General features: G+C 40.1%; 1 protein-coding gene across 1 annotated transcript; it reads left to right on the plus strand.

Annotated features, from left to right (window-relative positions):
* Positions 1-1,864: 1,864 nt before the first annotated feature.
* LOC146389362 (protein-glutamine gamma-glutamyltransferase 2-like) lies at positions 1,865-12,361 on the plus strand. The gene is made up of 15 exons (XM_084910717.1): positions 1,865-2,177; positions 4,303-4,470; positions 4,907-5,158; positions 5,336-5,454; positions 6,955-7,083; positions 7,224-7,401; positions 7,507-7,642; positions 7,764-7,873; positions 8,015-8,130; positions 8,565-8,691; positions 9,091-9,203; positions 10,167-10,341; positions 10,538-10,692; positions 10,943-11,076; positions 11,577-12,361. The coding sequence occupies exons 2-15, from the start codon at positions 4,419-4,421 to the stop codon at positions 11,725-11,727; spliced, it is 1,947 nt and encodes a 648-aa protein (XP_084766843.1). The 5' UTR covers positions 1,865-2,177; positions 4,303-4,418; the 3' UTR covers positions 11,728-12,361.
* Positions 12,362-17,268: the final 4,907 nt, after the last annotated feature.

Raw genomic sequence — 17,268 nt, forward strand, 5'->3', positions numbered from 1 at the left:
CTTCTTAAATCTTTTACTCAGACCTTCCAGCCGTTTTTTGGCAACTCTGTAGTTGTCTGAGAGCTCTACCCTTTCTGGCTTCCATGGCAACTCCACCTGATATCGTCCATCTTTAAACATAGTCGTTCTCTCAAACATCTGCAGAGCCTCATCATCTTCTGGGTTCTTTGTTGTCTCATTTGTAATACCCAGAGACTCTATTTCCCAGAATGCTTTCAGTTGCTTGGAGAGAAGTTTCTCTTCCTCACACGGAATGAACATGCAGGCTGCCTCTGTAACACTTGATGTAGAGACTGGCCCCTGAACAGACCATCCGAAGGTGCTCTCCAGTGCCACCAATGTTTCTGTAAGTCTCTCCACCCTTCCTGTTACGATCTGCCAATAGTAGTCAGCTCCTATGAGGACAGCAAGCTCTGGTTCCTCACTGGATCCTGGGAAGTCAGCCAGTTGTAGTCCTCTTTTCTTAAGCTCATGCTGGATCTGTTCACCAGGAACCTTCATTATTGCCGAGCACACTTGTGGGGTCTCCACAGCTTCTATTACTATACTCTGGCTAGGATCCCAGATATTTTGTAGCATAACCTTCACTATGCCGCGCTGTGATCTTGTGGGAAAGGAGGACCCAAATGTGTGTAGTGTCAATGTCTCTTGCCTTATTACTGGTAAATTTAGGCTCTTCACCAACGTTTCATGTATGAAGCTTCTTTGGCTGCCTCCATCTAATAAGCAACGAGCTATCCTTCTGCCTGACGGGCCTTCAATCCACACCTTTGCAGTCTGTAGCAACACAGTGTTCTGTTCACTTGGTTTCACTCTTACTGAATGAGGGAGCACGGAGGAGACCACTGCTTCTTCTGGTTGGGATGGGGCCTGTACATCCACCCTTTCACCACCGCACACAGCAACGTGATGTCTCCGTCCACATTTCTCACAGGACACATTCTTGGTCTTACAGAATCTTGCAATGTGTTTCTGTCCCAAACACACAAAACATCTCCCCATTCTCTTTAACTTGTCCTTTCTTTGAAGCGTGTCATTATTTGGGCAGTTTTCCGATTTGTGATCGTCACACTCACAGAATATACAGGTGTTTTGTTTCTGGCTGGCTGTGTACAGCGCAGCAGTAGATTGTATGCTAGGCCTTTTAAACCTCACATCACTGAACGGTGGCTTGTACAGTTTATTTTCAGTTCTCTGTGGGTTGTACGACTTTGTCATTTGCAGCGCTCTTTCCCTGCTCTGAACCTCCTTCTGTAGGAATGTGACCATTTCTGACACTTTCCACTCTTCATCTCCATTTCTCTGACGGCTGTATTCAAGCGCTATATCATCTGGAATCATCTTTAGCAATATTGGGCATAACAAGCTTCCGTAGCTTTCTGACACTACACCCAATGACTCTAAACTTCTGATCTGAATTTCACATTCATCATACAGCTGCCTCAAAGCATGCACATCAGAGGATTTTTTAACAGGGGTGAGGTTCAGCAGTTTTGACATGTGCGCACTAATTACTACATCCTTTCTTCCAAATCGGTTTTGCAGTAACTCAATTGCGTTGTCATAATTTTCATCTGTCAACATCAGTCCTGCAACTGCTTTTGCTGCTTGGCCAGTGAGATAGGTTTTCAAATAGGTAAACTTCTCTCTTTTGCATAGTGCATCATTGTGGTGAATAACAGCTTCATATTGACTCCAAAACTCCTGCCACAAACTGGCATCTCCATCATATTTGTGAATAATCAGCTTAGGAAGCTTTACCGATGCTCTCTGTGCCAATGAATGAGCAGAGCTAGCGTCACTCACCCCTTGATGCGCGGCTCGTTCGCGGCAATCCTCATTTCTCTTAATTATGCGCCGTGCACGGCTCTTGGACAGGATGATGCGCTCCTTATATACCTCTGCGCTTTCGATCTCCATTTCCAGGTCATCCAGAGCTGTTTTACGTTCTATTTCACTCTCTAAGGCATACAAGCTGAGCTCCTTTGCCGACAGCATTTCCAGTAATGCGCTCAGATGGTCAGTGTCCGGATCTGGTTTAGCCATTTCGGAGTCAATTTGATGCACAAGTCGTGTGGTAGCACCTCTTATCGTCCCACGTTTCCGTTTTGTTCTTTCCATTTCTCTCTGATGCTCGTCATCTGCCACTCCCGCAGCTTCGGCGGCCGCGGCTCCACGTAAGTCCTGTTCGCTCATTTCTCCCGGGTTTCGGCACCAAAAAATTTTTTTCTTTTTTTTTTTTTTTTTTAGAGTGAATTACACTTTATTACGCACGGCGGCACGGTGGTTAGCACTGTTGCCGCACAGCAAGAAGGTCCTGAGTTCAATTCCACCATCAGCCCCTTTTCTGTGTGGAGTTGGTGTGGGTTCTCCCTGGATTCGCCAGCTTCCTCCCACAGTCCTTAAGTTGCAGATGAGCCTCAGGTGACGCCAGCTCCCCTTCCTCCTCTCTCTCCTCAGCATTTGCCGCCTCCTCCACCGCGTCGTCCTCCTCATTTTCTTAACAAGCACACTACTTGCAGACATTTATATTGGAGGCTGTGTTAAATCATTCAGTAAAAAGGACTAGATGTTACAGTCCCTGAAAATGCATTGCTTTAGATGGAGAAACTCTTGAGGGATGGCTGTTATGAGGAAAGACGGCCCAGATACATCAGCAGGTGTTTATCTGGAGGGCATCAGGTTTAATATGGCGTTATTTTTGTGCCACTATTCTGAGCGCACGTAAAAAAAAAATTGAGCACACGTAAAAAAGGTTTGCAGGTGCAAGTGTTGTATTTTGAGGAGAAATTTATTTTGAGCGAAGAAAAGCTAGATTTGAGTGAACAAACGTCATTGCTGCGTGCAAAAAATGTATTTCAGTGTTTGCTATTATCCACACACACACACACAACAGCAGCCCCTGTCGCTCAGTTTTTGCATTGGCGCTTGCTCGCAATGTGTTGCTTGTGCTCTCAACATTTCTGCCCATGCGCGCTCAACTCTTTCTCTACACCGTTATATTTGTGCCACAAAACCAGCCAATCACAGACTTGGATGCAAAATCCCAGAGAGAAGTAAAGCAAGTGTGTAAGTTCATCTCTGAATGTTTGTAAAGCATTCCAGCGTTAAGCTTAACAACCGATATATGGAGCGACTGCCTCTTCTCTCCCCCTCCCTGCTGCTACTTCAATCGTGAAACTAATCAATGATCAGCTGATCGGCTTTTGTGTCTCAAGTCCGTCTCTCTTGTTTGTTTATCGCCCACTTCGCGAACAACAGCAGCACGTTTAAGCTTGATAAGCTGTTGTTAGAATTTATTTAATATTACTTTCTACACCAGGATCTTTTTCTACGCAGCTGACGGCTGGTAACTGTGCAGGGGCGGATCTAGCAAAGTTTAGCCAGGGGGGCCGATAGGGCATGAACAGGGAAAAGGGGGCACAGAGACATACTTTTCTTTCTTATTCTCATTTCAAATGTCTAGCTTTTAATAAATAATAATCCGAATCTTACACCCAAAGTTTTAATCTGATGTAAAATGTATAGAAGTCCATTACTGTATATAGTAACTGTTAAGTCTAATGTACCCTAGTAAGCTATAGTACTTTTTTCTTTGGGAAGATACCATCTGTGCAGTCTGCAGTTCTGTAGAAGAAAGATGTTGAATCTATTTAATTATTCGTGAAAAATAATTTATTTCTGTGCATTTTCTTTCACACTGCATCAAATTAAAGTTGATTACGTCGATTAAGCATCATGAGGTGGAGGGTGGGGGGTGGTTCCCTATTTTTTTTTTTTTGCTGGGAGTTTGCAACCCTATTAGTTAGGTTGCTTAATATTTCTGCTAAGTACTCTTTAAAATACCAGAATAGGGAGGATGGAGCAGGTTTAAGTTTATTAGATTGATCAGTGTTGCTGAACTATGAAATATTTTGGGTGCAGTGTATTTTTTGCATACAGGTATAACAGAATAGCTTTAGTGTTTTTTTTGTTTTTTTTACTTGAGTATGAACTTATACAAAAAGCAGCAAATGTTCATGTTTTCACAGTTTTCAAAAGCCTACAGTATGTGAAAGGGGCGGAAATGAATGACAAATTAAAAAGAGGGCATTGCTGGACACAGCAGAGGAATCTATGATCAAAACAGTAAGATAGGAAACCTGTGACTAAAATGCCATCACTCCCACTTCTGCAACCTAACTTCATGTAAAACTTCAAGCATGTCAGTTAACAAAGGCTTTTCATATAATGCGGATAATTTCTTTGTTTTTTGCACCTAAGATAATTAAATTTGTGCTTCTGTTGTGTTTTTTGTTGCAGAAATTAAAAAGGTGAATTTTCACTGCGTGACTAACAACACTGCTCATCGCACCATTGAAATTTCAAGAAATCAGCTGATTGTTAGGCGGGGCCAGCCCTTCCTGCTGACCCTGGAAATGGCTCAGCCATTCAGTGTTGGGGACACACTCCTGCTCACTGTGGAGACAGGTAGCCACTTGAACAATTTTTCTACCACACTGCTTGTCATCATGCCACATTGCTTCAAAAATATTACTGTAAAATAGTGCACTGATAAATAAATATATTACAATATAGTGTTTAAAAGTTCTTAATATGGTAGTGTCCACATAGGACATGACTGGTATTATATTTGAACTCAACAATTAACATAACACACGTGTAACTCTACAACATATCCTTTTTATATACTCCAGCTTATTGACAGTCTATTATGGTTAGGCTCTGGTTAACAGCCATTGCCTAATCATAGTCGTCAGTGACCTGGTGGAAGTAAAGAGGTCAATTGAGGGTAAAGAGATTTTGAAAACAGTGCAAGTAGAGTTTTTTGAAGAAAACAACAAAATAAAACTGATTGATCGCTGAAGTGTAACAAGTGCTCTTCCCCCCTTTATCCTTACGTCAGGTCCTGCTCCATCAGAAAGACATGGAACACGTTCTCAGTTTGGTAACCCGTCTCCCAGGTATACCACTGATTCCAAAGCAATATGGAGGTATGAGATTGACAGGAGTGCTGTCCTGGAGAAGGGCATTGTGGCCCTCTCCGTGACCCCACCAGTTGATGCTCCTGTGGGGAAATACTCCCTGTCTGCAATAAGAGATGGTAAAACAATGAGTCTGGGAACCTTGGTGGTGCTCTTCAACCCCTGGTGCTCTGGTGAGAAGCAGTGTTTTAGTCCTGATAAGTAAAACAAAAGAAAAAAGACAGACAATCTGTAACTAATAGAAGTTACTTTCTACACAAAGGAGTTTTTGTTTTTTTGTTTTTATATATGAACTTACCATAGAAGCTAATTGCTAAAGATGCTTGCATTATATTTGCATGTGTCTGCAGGTGACTGGGTGTATCTCCCTGATGAAAGAGAAAGACAGGAATATGTGATGAATGAAGGGGGAACCGTCTACACAGGAACATCAAACTACATAGGTTCACGGCCCTGGATCTTTGGACAGGTCAGCACCAGAGTGCTGCCATGCTTAGTCTACCATATTTGGCCAATTTATTTGTTTTGAAGGTTACGCAACAATTGAATGTTAGTTACAAAAAGATTAGCTAGTCAATTATCTTTCAGTTTTATACTTTATATAGACCTGTAATAATTAGTATCGTGTGAAGTAAGAAAGCTGAAAATATATTTGAAAATAAGCTGAAGCATACAGTCCAGCATAATGAAAAACTAAGTACATCCCATGATTTAACAGCTTCTAGAACCTACTTTAACAACAATACACAAAGTTTTGCTTTCTGCATGGCTTTATGACTTTCTTAACCCACTGACCGTTGATATGAGGTTTTTGTGCTAATATGTTCTGTTTGGTTTTTCTCCAAATGTCATTCTGACCAAACATTTGCACTTTGGTCTCATCTGTCTTCTTCTTCCAGAAGTCTTGTGATTTGTTGAGCTGTACTGTGATGTTGTTTTTAGAGAAAACTCATACTTGTCTTTTCTAATTGTAGTGTAGAGAACATCAAGATGTAACACTAATTGAGGCCTGTAGAAAAGCTCTGGGATTTTTCCAGTTATCCTGAGTATTGGATGATTTGACCTTGGGGTGACTTGACATCTAACATCTTTCCTCTTTTATTGTGTCTATTGTGTTATTACAGCCATATGAAAATGATATTTTTACATGTGTATGTTTCAGTTTTGACAGCAACATAAAGTTACAAGAATATAACCAGACAATTATTTAGAGAAACCAGAATCATTAAAACCAGAAGGAATTAGAATATTTTTTTTTTTCACTTTTTAAAATAATTTTAGGGTCTTTATCTTCCTATATAAAGTGCTTTGAGGCAGCTTTTGTTATGATTTGACACTAGATTTTTTAAGACTTGATTCGAATTTGAATACGACATAAATGCACTAAAACAAACTGGTTTAAAGTATGATGAAGTTGTGATTTTTCTGCTAGTCATAGGTAACTTCTTTTAATAATAATAATACTGCATTTTATTTGTGGCGCCTTTCAGAAACCCAAGGTCACCTTACAAAGAACAAAATTAATAAAAGGAACAATAGTCATAAAATACATAAAATAAGTTCAAATTGCAAAACAGAGCTTGGCAACAGATAAAATCAGCACTAAAGTGAATACTAATCAGACTAACAATATTGATGTTTCCATGATGCAGTCACTGGAAGGCAATTGTTAATAATTTTCTCATTTAAAAGTTAAATGTTGGTCAAAAATAATAGTCATGCAGCAATACGCACCAGTAACATATTCTGTTTGAAATCATCATTACAATACTTTTATTTTTCTACAAGAGAATTAAGAACATTAAAGTTTACCGTTTAATTTGAAAAATATTTGAAACGCAGTGCCATGAAAAAAGTGGTCTTTGAGCTTCTGACTGGTCACGAATTCATGACAAAGATCCCTAAGCTTACAGCCAAATTAATAATAAATTATTTGGTACTGTAGCTCTAACTTGTGCTTCTTACCCAGTTCGAGGAGGAAATGGTGGCCATTTGTCTCAAAATATTGGATGCCAACCTCAAACACAGAAAAGACCCAGCTGGTGACACCTCTGCTCGTTGTAACCCCATCTATGTTAGCCGTGTGATCAGTGCAATGGTAGGACCTAAATTTACATACATTACAATCTACATTTAACACACTTCATTTAAAAACATACAAGTTAAGTTTTGAATACTATAATTTACTCTTGTGCAACCAATGGATGAGCAAGAACGCAGCATTTGTCTGATTTGCAGATCAACTCCAATGATGATGCAGGTGTACTAGTGGGATGCTGGGATGGAAACTATAGTGATGGATGCAGCCCCACCTGCTGGACTAGCAGCGTTAGCATCCTTCAGCGCTGGTTTCAAAACCGCTGCAATCCTGTTAAGTACGGACAGTGCTGGGTGTTCGCTGCCGTAATGTGTACAGGTACTGCGAATACTGTGTTGTTTATGTGTAGGACAGTGTCGCCATGAACTTTAATCAAGACCGAGACGTCATTTGACTTGATCATTTTGTTGTCTGTGATTTCAGTGATGCGATTCTTTGGTATTCCATGCCGTGTCGTCACCAACTTTGAATCTGGTCATGACTCAAACAGTAGCCTGACTATTGATGAATATTATGATAACAATGGAGTCTGTAGCAAGGAGGCCTCCGAAAGTGTCTGGTAAGACATTCAGACAGTCAGTCAGATGTGCAAGCAAAAAGAAAACATAGACAGAGCTATTAGATTATGCAATTTAAAAACGTCTGCGATATAAACTGGAAGGTTTATCTTTCTTGTGCAGGAACTTCCATGTGTGGGTGGAGGGATGGATGAAACGACCAGACCTCATGAAAGGTGGTATTTATGATGGCTGGCAGGTCTTGGATCCCACTCCACAGGAAGAAAGTGAAGGTAAAAACTATTTAGTTTTTGTTTAGAAATGAATTCAGTGAGACAGATGCACAAAATAATGATTCCAATGAGAAGTACAAACAATTATTTAAAACATTTTTGTTACATTTGTAAAGTCAGACTTTGCTTTTGCTGCTCCAGGTGTATTCTGCTGTGGTCCAGCCCCAGTCAACGCTATCCTACGTGGTGACACAGACGTCAAGTATGATGTACCATTTGTCTACGCTGAGGTCAACGCTGACATTGTCAAATGGATGGTCTGTACCCATGCTTTACATATACACCTTGTAATAACAGAACTATATGGATAGTATACAGTCTGTCTGTACAATCTGTTTTTCTACATTTTATCGCATTTAATTTTAAGGTGACATCAAAATACTAAAAATTAACCCTTTCAGCTCTTTTTTGCTTCTTATATGTTATTGTTAATTTACAGGACATAAGACCATTAAGGAGCCCAACATTCACTCCATATTTCTCTGGCTACCAGTTCAAACTCATTCACCATCTCAAATGCAAACAGAGATCACACTTACATCATCTACAATTTAATGGTGATAGCTTCAGCCCAAAAGTTATTCTGAGTGACACACAGAAGTTTAGATTTACCAGTGACTTTAGCTTATTCAGTTGTGCAGTCTTGCACAAAGCATTGACTAATTTTCTGTTGTTATGTCTCATTTCTCAGATCAGTCCTGACGGTTCAAAGAAGAAAATGTACACTGACTCCATGTCAGTGGGTCAGAGCATCTCTACCAAGGCTGTTGGCTCCCAGGGAAGAGTTGACGTCACTAACAGCTACAAGCACAGGGAAGGTAAAACAAATGTACAATGCTCATTTGCATTGCACACACTGGACATATTATTTTGATAACTGTTCATCCTAGAACAACTGCTAAATGCAGTTTCAATTCAAATGATCCCAGAGAACTTTTGAACTGAAAAACTGAGATCACAAGATGAGATCTGTTGTCTTAACAAAAAGTAAGATAGTATTAGTTAATTCCAGTATTAATTCATTCTATTTACGATCCATTAGTTTGGAACATCCAAGATGCAAGACGAAGCTAGTCCCTAATTAAATTTTACTACAAACAACTAATTGCCAGATCAAAACTAATTCAGTCACTATCAAAGAGCCATTAGTAATACCCTAAAAACTAACCAGACTACTACAGGCTTTGAGAGTTATGTTGATGAGTATTTCCCTACAGGGAGCACAGAAGAGAGAGAAATCTTCAAACGTGCAGTCAGCATCAACTCGAAGGAAGGTTATAGATGTGACATAGAAGAGGCACCCCAGAAACTTCAGATGAAAATTGAAGAGGTAAAACTCAAAATACACGGCTGGGAAAACTTTGTGTTATTACAGCATGATATAAAAAGCATCTGCTTTGGAGGACATACCTCTAGTAAGGTATAACACTATCTTAGGAAAATGTGTTTTTATTTGGTATGTGTATGTTTTTATAGACCCCTTCTTGGAATGAGCCTAGAAAAACCAATCAACTTCCTGGAATGGACCTATAAAAATCAAAGTCCTTACTGCCATGTTTACCTTTGTACCATATCCAGCATGGCTTCTATTTTTTGGTCTCTTAGCAAAAGTCTCCCCTTGTAGTTGTGTTTCTGCAAGATCCATTGGATCTCATTAAATGTGTCTTAACAGGGATCCTTAAATTTTTTAATGTTTTTTTTCAAGAAGTGGAAAATATCAAAGGGAACCAAACCTGGCCAATAGTGCAGGTGATGAGTTACGAATATGTTGATTTGGTCAAAAACCCCAAAAATGTTGGAAATGATTTTAGGCCAGCTTTGACAGTAGTTGGTGATTGCTCTTTGCCCATGTGAAACCAGTGTTTAAATCATACACAGTGTAACTGATTGGAACAGGACTTTGAAGAAATTATTTAAGAATAGCAGCGAGAAGCCTGGAGGCTTTCTGGACATGCCTGTAAGGATGATCTTGAACACCAATGAGCAAATAAAAGTCACTTGAGGCCTGTTTTAACTCTATGATGGACTGGCGACCTTTGCAGGATGTACCTTGCTTGTGATACCTGGGACACACTTCAGCCTCACCTGATACAGTTTTTTGTTTTTTATTTGCAACTTGTGGTGCTTAAAATCAAAATTCAATGTTTGAAATGTTCGGAACAACGATGTTGTTTTTTTGTTTGTCCGTTTTTTTTTTCTGAAACAAAACCTGAAAAAAATTGACAACATTTTGATTTCAGGGACAGAAAGAAAGTCAAAAATGGTTTTGTCCTATTTTCTCTTTAAACACCAGGAGACCAAGGCGATAAATGGCCAGGACATTAAACTGAGGCTCAAGCTGAGCAGAAAGGATCAAATACAGAAGCCGTCGGTTCTCCATGTCAACGCTCAGGCCATGAGTTACAACGGCAAACCAGCGGGCAACATCCTGAAAATACAGCAATCTCTGCAACTGCCCTTTGGACACGGTCTGCAGTTATTATCTCATAATTTTATTCAGCATTGAAATTTATTTTTAAAAAGTAACAAATAATATAGATTTCTATGATTTGAAGCTGCTATTTCAAACTCCACCCCAAGACTCAGAAATTAAATAAATTAGAAAGAACAAGATGATATCTGGATCAGTTCTCACATTCCTGCCTCTCACCTTGTGTCCTACAGATGTGGCCATACCTTTACTGATCCCCTTCACAACTTACCGTAAATATATGGTGAACTGCAACAGTATAAAGGTTTCAGCAGTGGTCAGTGACTGCGATGAATGCTACCAGACTGAGACCAACATCACCTTAAAAGAACCTGTCATCTCCATGAAGGTCATTAAAATCCTAACTTTGTGGGTAATACCAAGAAGTGAAAGCACATCCAGTCTAATGTCATTACTTCATAACAAAGTATGTGTTCATGGTATACAGTAAACTGGCTCTGTCATTGGTTATTTGACAATCAAAAAAGCTTCACCTGAACTCAGTTGATGAACAGGTTCTATGAGATATTAGAAAATTCTGGGCTTTGTTCTATAATTTGCTGCACATTAATGCTGTATTATATCTGTGTTTCTTGTAGGTTTTGGAGCCAGTCTGTGTGAACCGTAAAACGACATTGGAGGTGGAATTTAAAAACCCGCTCAATGAGAGGCTGAGAAACTGCTCCCTGACAGTCACTGGATGTGGCCTTTTTAAATTGGGCTATGTAAAAAGGTCAGTACTGAGACTTAACATAGAATATAACTCAGTACAATTACAGGGTATAAGGAACAATGTGATTGCTAAAAGTGATGTTAATGAATAGTTGAATGTTTTTTTCCATATTCAAAAAGATGCTTTTTTTGAAACACAGTTATCTGCATTCTTTCTGAGAGAGTTACAAAAAAGATTGATTCAAGATGTCATTGCATCATCTCAGCAGTTCAAAAAATATACTGGTTAAAAAAACCCTTGTCAAAAAGGAAATAAAGGGGGAAAAATTAAATACTTATTTTTTTATCCATAGCCTTTTATTTTGATTAAAATTTAGTTTTAAAGAACTGAAGTGGCCACAAAAGACTTTCAGATTTTGATTTATGCTGCATAAACAAATCTAAGTTTCCTCTTTTTGTCTTAGGTCATAGGTTCGCATCCAAACAGGGGCTTGAAGTGAAATAAAAAAATAAAAATATTTTATTAATATTATGTAAAAAAAAATGTTTTTCTATTGACAGTGAGAAGGAAGCGTTAGAGCCAAACGCCACGCTGAGGATGAAGATTACCATGACTCCCTACAGAGTTGGACTGAAGACCGTGGTTGCCAACTTCGACTGCAGCAGCTTCAGAGACATAAAGAGCTCCTGCATCATTGACGTTAAACCATGAAGCTCTGGCTTCATTTACAGCTCCCTCTGTGTTTCTGTTTTTTTAGTTTAAGCTGGGATAGATTAATCTAGAAAATCTTGTTATTACTATTATCCATAATAACTTTACTATAGTCAAAGGTTTGTTTTTACTTGCTGGGATATAATCAAGTAGGTGTTTATTTCAAAGATGTAAAGTGCCCTACATTTTCAGAGATATGCTTTACGACGAACAGTTACCATAATTATTAATAAGTAATGAGTAATGTAGTCATTTTCATAAAAGAAGAGGAAAAACACAAATTTTGTGATATTGGTTTGTAGCTTTTCTCTGTTTGTGCATTAATTATTATTGGGTTTAAATGATTGTGGGAAAATTATGAAGCTCTACATTTATCTCATCTCTTTAACAAATTTGAATATAACGGTGATGGGCTGAAACAACGTTTTAGGTTGTAGATTTCACTGCAGATTATACAACTAAAAGCCAAAGAGGGAAATTAGCCACATTAGCAGAATAATGGAAATAATTTGGTGGTGAGCAACAGTTTGATCCCAGTGCTTTTTATGGACAGTCCACTGATAATAACAAATTACTTTCCTTTGAATGCAAATGTCATATCTGTAGTTACCATTAAAAACAATGCAAATTTAAATTCAAAGACCTCTGTGTGGAATCAAATCCTTTAAACAATGTAATGGGATATATTAAAGGCAACAACAAATAAAAACAGTGTTTTTATTTTAAAACTGTTTATCTTCTTTATCTTTACGCAAACTGGAATTGTGAGATGGAACTATTTATTTGTGAACGTGGCTTGGTGGCACAAATCACAACATAGCAGTGTCAGCTGAAGACTGGAGGAAAATTGAAATTTACATTTGTTTAAAGCACTAAAATATGCAGCATAAATCAGTCTTTTGTGGCCACTTTAGTTCTTTAAAACACAATTTTAATCAAACAAAAGGCTGCGGATACAAAAATAAGTATTTAATAGCTTATTTCTCTCATTATTTTTGACAATTTTTTATTCTTTCTCTGCGGCAATAAATCAGAGGGCAGACAAACAATGGCTTGAATGATGATGAAATGAAATCTGACTAGGATCAATCTTTTTTGGTAATTCTCAGAAAGAAAGCAAATAACTGTGTTTCACAAAAGACCTGTTCATCGAAAGTGCGCCTTATAATCCAGTGTGCCTTATGGTCTGAAAAACACGGTATATTGTAATTTACGTCTCAGTACTGACCTTTTTATATAGCCCAAATTAAAAAGGCCACATCCAGTGACTGTCAGGGAGCAGTTTCTCAGCCTCTCATTGAGCGGGTTTTTAACCCTTTAAAGCCGGTCAGAGCGGGCACGCTCCGTTTTGCGTAACTACTTTTAAATCCCGGTAGCACTGCAACCGCATGAGCTAGCGCAATAATTTTTTTTGCATATGAAACCGGAGAAGTTGTACTTACATCTTATGCCATCAGCTTGTCCTCGGTCACAGTTTCCTTCCACATATAGCTTTGCAAAAACTGCATAAAAAGCACTTGCAGCAACAAAAACATAATATTCCAGAAACACACTTTGCCGATCTGATCAGCTGTTCGTAACACTTCCTACGTTGGAATAGATGTCAGCGGGAACTTTCGCATGTCCGCCATTACCTGCCCGAGACCGGAAGTGACGTCATTTTCACGGAAATGTCGTTTTTTACCATCAGGGCCTCATGAGCCTATACTGGTGTTTTTAAAAGTTATGTTTGACTTTATGACTTTCTGTGTCATTTCTGGGATGCTTAGGACTCATATTGCACTGCTGGAAATAGTTTATTTTGATGCATATGCTGCTTTTTTGCAAATTTGCATTATAATATTTATTTTTGTTTTTCCTGCAGTGCATAAAAATTGGTGTATTTCAAAAATAAAACTATGAAGACACAAAATAAATTTCCTGTGGTGGGAAACTATTTTGTGCAACTTTTTTGTATTTACAGTTTTGACGGATAAGCCTCTTAAATTTCTCTAACTAGAAATATATGTTAAAAAAACAAAAACGATTTTCAATTTGTTTCTGGTTTATTGCACTTTTTTGCAATTTATGTAATTACTATGCACTTAATGCAGACATATTACAGTTTTTCTCAAATGTTAAAACACAAAAGCCAATCCTGTAACCCAAATGACCAGTAGTCTAAACACATTTACTAAATGTAGCCACCATATTCCAGTACCATAAACACATGTCACATGAAGACACAATTCACAAAACACAACCCTCTGTACTCATAAATCTAAACACATTTTTCCTTGCTAAAACACATGTTGCAAAACAACTCTGCTCATATTCTCAAATGAAAGCCCATGTGATGCAAAATGCTTGCCACAGTCACCAATCTTTGAACACAGGGAACACACCTGGCGTCAGTCACTACACACAACGACTCAAAATTGAAGACACCTGTTGCTAATGATGTGACCCCACCTATAAAAGCATAGTTTGGTGAAGATGCCAAACAATCACAATGAATGAAGGCATTCGAGCGTGCGGAAGGAGAAGAACTGCAGGCCAAAGAGGAAGAGGGGTTGAGATCAGAGGAGGAAGAGGTGAAGGCCTAAGAAGAAGAGGAGTTCGGAGTAGAGGAGGAAGAGAAGGAGGCCAACAAGAGAGAGGAGAAGGTCCAGGTGGGAGAAGAAGACAACCTCGCACCATCATAACAGATGATATGCGAGCAACAGTAATCGATCATGTCATTGGCCATGGCATGACAATGGCTGAAGCGGGACGAAGAGTACATCCAAACCTGAGTAGGTTCACCGTGGCCACCATTATCAAGGCATTTAGACAACACAACAGGTATAGTACGCTATTGCTTTCTTTGTCACACTACAGTTTTACAGGCCTGTGAAAGTGGTCTGTTACTTTACATGTAGTTTTACATATAAATCAGTCAATTGACAACACATGTTTCTTTCTTTAGAGCTGAAAGGATGCCACATAGAGGTGGGAGGGTTGCCATATTCACAGCGGCACAAGAAACCCTCATTGCAGATATGGTCCGTGAGAACAACTGCATTAGACTCCGAGAGATCAGAGACAAAGTCATTGCAGATAATGTAAACTTTGAGAACATTGATGCTGTCAGCGTGTCCACAAGAGACCGAGTTCTCCGGCGCCAACAGATGAGGATGAAACAGGTCTACAGGGTTCCCTTTGAGCGCAACTCTGCGCGACACATAGAACAACGTTACGAGTATGTGCAAGTACGTATACATCCATGTCCACAGTACAGTTAGTGGACATACTGTGTTGCTTAGTGGCCTACATTACTTCTGGACAATACTGTGCTACCTGATTGACCGTTCTGAACACCTGTACGCTTTTCCATGTTCACAGAGGATAATGCAGTTGGACGCGATGGCCAGACCCCATGAGTACCTCTTCCTGGATGAGGCTGGCTTCAACCTCCAGAAACGAAGGCGAAGAGGCCGTAACATCATTGGCCAAAGAGCCATCACTGAGGTTCCTGGCCAACGGGGGGGTAATATTACTCTTTGTGCAGCTATGGGTACGGAGGGGCTTGTCCACCGGCATGCTGTCCTTGGGTCTTACAACACCCAACGTCTCCTCACCTTCCTAGAGGAGCTAAAAGACATCCTCCTGGACCGTCAACAACACCATCCTAGGCTAGCACATCACATGTATGTGATCATTTGGGACAACGTCTGCTTCCACAAAACACACCAAATCAGAGAGTGGTTCACCACCAACAGTGACCACTTTTTAAACGTCTGTCTGCCACCCTACTCCCCTTTCCTGAACCCTATAGAGGAGTTCTTCTCATCATGGAGATGGAAGGTGTATGACAGACAGCCATACACAAGAGAGAACCTCGTACGGGCAATGGAGCTGGCCTGTGCTGACATCCCAGTGGAGGCCTTCCAGGGATGGATTCGCCATTCCAGGGCGTTTTTCCCGCGGTGCCTAGCAAGGGACAATATAGCCTGTGATGTGGATGAGGTGATGTGGCCCAATGCAGCTCGGCGACATGATGCCGCACAGTGACTGTGTGTAATACTGTAAAAAGACCGTGTAGACAATAAAAAAGACTTCACACCCTGATCATGTTTCCGAGAGTACTGTTGTGTGCGATAGATTCTGTTTTTGCATTGAGTTGTGTTACAGTAGTGTACGTACATGCAGGATGTTTTTATAGATTTATAGTCTTCATGTGAAACTCACAAATCTAAATGCCTAATCCTCTGCAGGGTTCTATGACGATCCGTTACTGTACAGTTTATAAAAATATGCATTGGCAGTTATGAACCAAAGAACCTTCTCACAAATTGAGCATTGTGTTTTCAATTGTTTTGCTGTAGTGTGTAATGCTGTGTATAGTGTTTACAGTTTTGACAGCTTCGAGCTGCTCTCTTGGTGTGGGAGTTTGAGTTTTGCAGTGGGAAGGTGTGGTTGTGTTTATGTAGCTTTAGAGAAGGGTGTTGTGTTTGGACATTGGGGGACCTGGTGGTAACGTTTGTGACATGTGTTTTAGCATTTGAGAAAAACTGTAAAGCACAGCGCCACCCTGTGGTCATCGCTGCACTGGTGAAACTATAAATAACAAGTATACAGGATGGACGGTGGCCCTGAGAGCTCACACACACTGCTGCTTCTAAAACACCATGAAATAGGAAAATGCTGTAAAAGCACAAAATAATCTCAGTTCAAAGAGACAATAGTGACAGAAACTGAGGCTTCACTGGTGCTGTGAGGGAGAAATCCCAGAGAAGCTTCCTTCCTGCCAGTATACGAGCCCACCAACAGAGACAGAACCAGTTCATCCTCCATCACTTACTGTGGCTCACGTTGCTCTTCTGTTGCTTTCCATCATAGACGCGTCTTTACTTGATCTTGTTCTAATTGCACTTAGAAACATGTTGTGTCTTTAACCTGTCACAGCTGCCCAGATGTTGCTGCTGCTGAGAACATGTGGAGCTGATTCATGTAGTCATGTGTCTCTGTGAACAGCCAATCACAGGAAGACTTTGAGAAGCAACAGAAACTCAGAGAAACAGCTGAGATGTGCTGAGTGACACAAGAACTGACAACAAATGTTAAAGGTTCAGTTCAAATGGTCGTTTTGTTTGCTGGGACTGTGAGTGGATGGAGATCCTGGGCTTCCTCAGCTTTGAGTTCTTCCTCTGTTCTGAGAACCTCAGGGGGAGAACATGTGCTCACTCTCAGCTGCTTTAACAGGAAAGAAGCTCTTTTAGATCAAAGTGAGCTGAGAAACAGTTTGTAACAGCGTGTTTGAACTCTGTCACCTTTCTCTCCTCAGTCTGCTGCTGGACGCTGTCAGGCCCATGAAGCTCTGCTGTAAAGGCTTCCATGTCCCAGGCTTCACCTTTACCTGCTGACCAACGGGAGGCGTGGCCAAAACAGCAATGGGGAGTGGAGCAGCAGGTAGCAGAGGTGAGCCTCTTGTATGCAGCCTGTTATCTGTGGGACCAGGGAGGACGTGACACAGATGTTGCTGATTCAACGTCTGTGTGACAGCTGGAGCAGCACAGTCTG

This window comes from Perissodus microlepis, chromosome 3, assembly GCF_051167445.1.
Source record: "Perissodus microlepis isolate ML-2025 ecotype Zambia chromosome 3, ASM5116744v1, whole genome shotgun sequence".
NCBI lineage: Eukaryota > Metazoa > Chordata > Actinopteri > Cichliformes > Cichlidae > Perissodus > Perissodus microlepis.

Coding starts and splice junctions, on each gene's coding strand:
- LOC146389362 (XM_084910717.1), top strand. CDS start 4,419: ATGGCTCAGCCATTCAGTGTTGGGGACACACTCCTGCTCACTGTGGAG. Junction 7,874..8,014: donor TCCACAGGAAGAAAGTGAAG/GTAAAAACTATT, acceptor TTGCTGCTCCAG/GTGTATTCTGCTGTGGTCCA. Junction 8,131..8,564: donor CTGACATTGTCAAATGGATG/GTCTGTACCCAT, acceptor CTCATTTCTCAG/ATCAGTCCTGACGGTTCAAA.